The 6000-nt window shown below is 59.0% G+C and overlaps 1 protein-coding gene across 8 annotated transcripts in view; it reads right to left on the minus strand.

Moving 5' to 3' along the window:
* Positions 1-2405, minus strand: part of SEPTIN6 (septin 6) — a 67944-nt gene extending 65539 nt beyond the window's left edge. Inside the window, exon 1 of one of the 8 annotated variants that reach the window (XM_032620998.1) lies at positions 2134-2401. Coding sequence is in view for 4 of the 8 variants with exons in the window: in XM_032621000.1 (XP_032476891.1) it covers positions 2134-2163 (30 nt within the window). In the remaining 4 variants the exon portion in view is untranslated. Of the gene's footprint in view, positions 1-2133 lie in introns of all 8 variants that reach the window. The other 7 variants (XM_032621000.1, XM_032620999.1, XM_032621001.1 and 4 more) reach the window with 7 other exon arrangements.
* Positions 2406-6000: the final 3595 nt, after the last annotated feature.

Raw genomic sequence — 6000 nt, forward strand, 5'->3', positions numbered from 1 at the left:
GAGGGGGGGCATGGAGAGTGACGTCAGTTTTCCCAGAAACCCATTTATCACGATAACAAGGTCTCAAGTGCTCGGGCTGCTCTTTCAGCTTAAGAATCTGGCATACAATTATGTTCTTCATCATACAGTAGGGCAAGGCCCGCCAGAGCAAACTGGAAACAAGCAAAGCAAACCAAGTGGCCCTAAATCACCCCCACCTCCATTTGCAGAACAAAGGGGATCTCTGGGTTGCCGGAGGTGAAACACAACCTTCTGGAATGTTCCCCTTTGCTACATCGGCCCTGCAATCTTAATTCAGATTAGGGGGACTGGTGAGAGAGTATGGGCAGGTCGATACAAATTAATTAGCTGACAAGAAAAATCACTAGTGCCCTTCTTGGTCACTAAGGATGGAGCAAGTGTAATCCAGGAGACTAAGTCCTCTACTTAAGGCATGCCATCTCTAAAATGCAGATAATGGAGGAGCAGAAAGGTACTCTGGGAACCCTCAAAACACTAAAGCAATACAGATTACAGTGCCAATCTTGGGGAGAAGAAAATTCTCTCAAATTCCATTATCACAGAGCACTGCCTCCCATCTTCTGCTGGTCCTTCCACATCATGACTGCATAAGGAGCTCCATGCTGGGGTCTTTCAGGGGGGTGGGGGAGGTTCCAAAGAAATCACCTTGCCCTTCCAAACAAGAATAAGAGGATGGAATAAATGTATCCATTTCCTGGAGAGGAAATGCTATCAGACTCTGGATTCAGATTTTGAAAACAAATCAGTTTCAATTACACCAAATACCTAGAGGCTATGTATATTCTTTGCACTGAAATTGCATTGCATGGACTATTTCCTTAAATAAGTAAGCCACAAGGTTTAGGGTGTGTGTGTGTGTGTGTGTAGTGTCATGGGATCTGACCTTCCTCTACTTCACTCTCCTTCCTCACCTCAGGGTGCTGGTAATTGTGGGCTTCTTAAAATCCCAGATACCCATGGATGAATAGAAAGGCTAGGTTGTTCCCTCAAATGGAATCATCCCCTCCCTTGGCAACGAAACTTCTGGTCTAAAAAAACAAACATGGAGCCTCGGGTCACTTCAGTATAATTTCTCTGCACATCCCAGTCTGGAAAACTTCAGTTCGTTAAATGAAGATTTTTTTTTTTTCCAGAGTCGGCTGCCAACAAAAAGAGAGAGAGGGCACCGCTTTTGCAAGCGTCGCACTGATTTTCCTTAGTCCCCATAACAAGAAGCCAGCTCCACAGGTTTTGGCACACAAGCCAGTTACACTGAACACGCACCGGAGACAGATCCCCCTGCCCAGAGGCCCGCAAAACCCTGGTCAGGTGCTCAGAAACACGCCAAAGTACGCAGCCAACCACCTACAGGCCAGCGGACTGCACCCCACAAAACGCACAAATGGGACCCAGAGGCACACAGCACAAGCAGACGGCGAGAGAAGCGTCCGGACACAGGGACAAGCACCAGAGAGGCGAGCACACTCCAAGAAACTGGCGGACTCATCTAGGGTCACAGACAAGCCGGGCACCGCCGCCCGCCCGGGGAGGCAGGAGCGCGCGCGCGTGCACTCATACACACACAGTGATACACACACAGACGCAGTCACATATGTAATGCATATGGAGAAACCCTACCCCAGCCAATCACCTCCCCGCCCCCCTCACCACTCGCCGCCTCCTGCCCCAGGCTCACCCCAGCCCCGAGCCCCTCTGGCTGAGGAGGCCCGGGTCCCGGCGGGCTGCGGGGCGCAGGGGCGCGGCCCGGCAGCCGGAGGGAGCGAGGCCAGGGTGCCGGGACCCGGAGGGCTTGGCGGCCAGTGCGGCCATTCATTCGGCAACGCCCCAGCGGCGGGGCCGCAGCTGCAGCCAGGGAGGCGGCAGCGCCGACTGCAGCTCTTGGGCAATGCAAGTTCAGTCGCTGGCCCGCAACCCGGACCAGGCCCCCCACCCGCACGCCAGCCACCACGGTTCTGGGGGACGGGAGGCCAGGGGAACTGAGTCGCTGACCCCGCGCCTTGGCTCCTGGACGCTGCCCACTGCCCTCCTCGCGGTGGAGGTGGCGGCGGCCAGGTCCCCTCGGCCCTTCCGAGGCCCCCGGCCCCGGCGCTGGCACCCACGCCCCGCACTCACCGCCTGGCGAGCTATATCGGTCGCTGCCATCGCTCCTGCCTCCGCCAGGGCTGCCACCGGCGCCTCCGCAACGGGAGCTTCAGCACGAGCTACAGGAAACCGTTGAGCTCCTCCGACAAAGAGAAAGTGTTACACTTCGGACGCGACCAAGTCCGGTGGGGGGAGGTGCAAGGGAGGGGCCCCCTCACCGCGGCTCCAACCTCTCCTCTATCGCCCACCCCCTCGGAAGTGGGGTGCGGGGAGGGGGCGGATTTAACGCGCCGCTTCCCTCTCCCGCGAGCCTAGTTCCGGCTCTCCCTGCAGCCTCAGTTGTAGGCCTTTGCGAAGGGGAGCGGGGGCTCCCCTCGGTGACCACGTCCTCTGCCCCCCCCCCGCCACTGGGCTCCGTGGTACGTCCCGACCTCTGCTGAATTGTCACACACCCCCCTGTTCTCGCCTTACATCCCTGAGTCCCCAGACCCCGGAGGCTGGAAGGGAGCCCCCGCCCTTCGCCCCCGCCGCGCACAACTCGGCGGCTGAGCCCTGCGGTCCTCCTCTCCCTCATCCCCGCCCCCTGTACCCCCTCTTCCTCCTCACCGAGATCTCTGGGTGCTTGGAGGGGAGCGCACGCCGCTGGAGTCTCGCTGCTCCACCACACCTCCCCCCACCTCCCCCATCCCGGCCCGGGAGTGCTGCTGGGGCGGGGGCGAGTTGCGGCACCTGCCGCCCCAAGGTGGAGCTTAGAAAGGAGGCGGTTGGGGGGAGCCGCACTGCGGGCCCAGCAGCTGAGCTGTGACCTGCGGAGTCCGAGGCCAGCGGTCCTGAGACGAGACGCCCCTTCTGCCCTGGGGTTTCCACGCGGCGGGTGCTGTGGGCTGTCATTTCCGAGCTCACCACCGTTGGGTACTTCATACAAACGGACCCCACGCCTCCTCTCCCCACCGAGCCCTAGACGCTCAGCGTGTGAACGGAGGCTCAGACGACTCACTCCCTAGTAGTGCCTGGACCGCCGGGGAGTCTCAGGGGAGGGGCTTGGGGCTGAAGGCTCCCAGCTCAACTGAAGGGGATATTGGGGAGGAGCGCGGAGCTGCCTCCGGTGACTCTGTCCCGCCCCCTGATTTCCCCTTAACCTTGGGTCAGCCGGAGACTAGGCGGCCGCGGCGTGCAGGAGACCCTCCTAAGGCAGAGGCTCTGCCCGCCTGCTTTCCTTTTCCTCCCGGCCCACCGCCACGACGGGTCCCCTCCCTTGCCCTCGGCGCCTCTCCCCGTCTCCGGCCTGTCGCCCCGCACCCCCTCTCCTGGGAGTGGCCCCTTGTTAGCTTCTAGTGACAGGCGAACCCTGGCAGGTTTGGCGTGCCCGAGGCCCGAGCGGGCAGGGCAATCCACTCCACTCCACTCCTTAAGAGGACAGGTGCCCTGGTCTCGGAGAGGGACTCAGACCCTCGAGTGGAACCCGGGACCGCGGGGGGAGACAGATCCATGGGCGAAAGCTGGGCCCGCGAGGGGGCCGGGATGCAGCGTGGGAAACGGCCCAAGGCGGGAGCGGCTGAGGCGGGGGCAGGAGGGAGGAAAGAAGAAAAACGGGAACCAACGAGAAAGAAGGAGAAGGGACCCAATCCAGAGGCCCGTGCGCGCGGGGAGGGGGGAAGGCAGGGAGCTCTTTACGTGCGTGCGAACCTTGAGAACAAGGACTCCGCAAAATGCGTCCCCCAGTGCCTAGTTCGGGGCCTGGCATCCACCAAGCCCCCAATTAAGCATTTCCTGAACAAGCGGGCAGAGGATTTGGATTGGGAGGAGGGGTACAGAAGAAAGAAGAGACACAATCAAGAGGTGACTGTAGGGACAGAAGAGCCAAGTATTGGAGGTGCCAACTGTGCTGGAGACCTAGGAGGCGCCAAAAGAGAAGAGCCTGGCACAATCTGGGACAGTACAGGGGAGTTCTGTAGACAGACAGCGCAGGCCCACAGGGCAGATGGTGGTGGCAGAGAAGAGGGGCGGCTGTTGTCTCCGAGGCCCACCAGGGCGCTGGGACAGGGCCTGGGCGAGGCGCCAGGCCCTGGATTGGGGTGGTAGCCACGTGCGGGGACAGGGCAGTATATGAGGAACCGCTGTAAGGTTGGGCCGGGACCGGATGGGGGCGGGGAGTCAGAGGGGACTGGCCGCTTCCAGACTGGGTGTCTGGCAGGAAGACAGGTCTTCCCTGCAAAGACTGGGGCATGGAGGACGGGGAGGGGCTGGAGCTCATTAGCTCGGACCCGGACGTGGGATCTGGGTGACTGCGGGACGAGAGGCGCACATTTGGAAAGCAGAGCTGAGAGCTGATACCCGGAGCCTCGGCGAGCCGGCGGAGGGCCCAGCAGAGCTGGGCTGGCTGACTGCGGGGCCCCCGGGGAATCCTGCTTGCCCCCAGCAGCACCGCCCTCCCGCCTTAGCGCTCCACGCTCCCCAAAGCTCCGTGCATTTCGGCCCAGCGCTGGGGGTACCTTAGCGGGGAACCCTTGGTGCCCCGCCAGTGTGCCCCCCTCTGCCCAGCTGTCCCTAGGGACCCTCAGAACCTCGCGGAGGCCTCCGCCTCCAAAACGCTAGACCTCGCAGACTGGAACCAAGTGTGTAACTCAAGTCTCCCTCAACCCCTTGGTCCCTCCAAGACCTGTCACCTGCGTCTGCAAGTGCCTCCTGGGGCTTGGGCTTCCCGGTTTCCGTGGGGTGCGGCTTGCTGTTGATGTGTGAGTAGGTGTGCATTTGTCTGTGTCAGTGTGCGTCAGTGTGTCTGTGTGTTTCAGTGCATGTCAGTGTGTGTGTACTGGCATGTGCTTACTCCTATGTTTGTATTTGTTCTTGTGGACCTGCCAGTGTGTGTGTTTCAGTGAGTGTGTCTGTGTCGATGTGTGTGTGCCAGCGTGAATTTTTGGTGTGTGTTGGTATGTATGAAAAGGTGTGCGTGCCGGTATTGTGTGTGTGTCAGTATGTACATGTCAATGTGTATGTCAGTGGCTGTGTGCGTATGTGTAGAGAGGTTTTAGCTCACTGCGTTCTGGGCTTTACATACCTTACCTGACTCAATGCAGGAGGCCAGTAACTGAATGCTGTGGATTATAATACTTATTTAAACAAAGAAGCTTGGAGGGAGGGAGGGGAAAAAAATAAAATGAAAACAAAGAAATTTGGAAATTCGCTGGGTTTGTCTTTGGTGCTGGGTCACTTGCCCAGGCACGGGGCAGACACGGGAGGGCCGAGGCAAGAGTCAGTTGCTCCGACCAACTGACGAGTGGTCAGTTGCTTCCTTGAATGTCTGTCCCCGTTGATGAGTGGGACCAAAAGATCCCCTTCTTGAAGAGGCACTGTGGACCCTCAGGCCCTGCCATGAACATGCCTTCATGTTCGATGTGTCCTGGTGGGGTCCCTTGGGCCCAGCACAGTTATCTGGCAGGTGCTCAATGTTTGTTGAGTGAATGAATAAACGGAAGCCTGTAAATGTGGTGTTTTCAGTGTTTCCACTGTCCTTAAGGAAGCTGGAGCAAGCAGCGACTTCCCCAGGCCAGCAGGTGACTGTCATTAATTTGCTAATGTTGTTTGTGGAACCAGACTCCCCGGGGAGGGGAAATGGCCCTCCCTGCTAGATAGGAGGGGGCCTAATTATAGTTAAGCTTTAGCAAAGTCACCCCGATGGCTGGGGCAGGGGGTGCTCAGACTGGATGGGGGAAGGGCACAGGGCAGGGGAGGAGGGCAGTGAAGTGGAGCTAAGAGCTCAGCAAAGGGCTTTGTCCTGAAACTGTGGCTTTATGAAAGGAGAAAGAGGATACTAGAGTTGGTCTAAAGTGGAGACGCTCTGAGAAGCATCTGAAAAGTAAGTTCAGAAAGCTGGAGGAAGAGGACAAGGTGAAGCAG

The sequence above is a fragment of the Phocoena sinus genome, chromosome X (assembly GCF_008692025.1).
Source record: "Phocoena sinus isolate mPhoSin1 chromosome X, mPhoSin1.pri, whole genome shotgun sequence".
NCBI lineage: Eukaryota > Metazoa > Chordata > Mammalia > Artiodactyla > Phocoenidae > Phocoena > Phocoena sinus.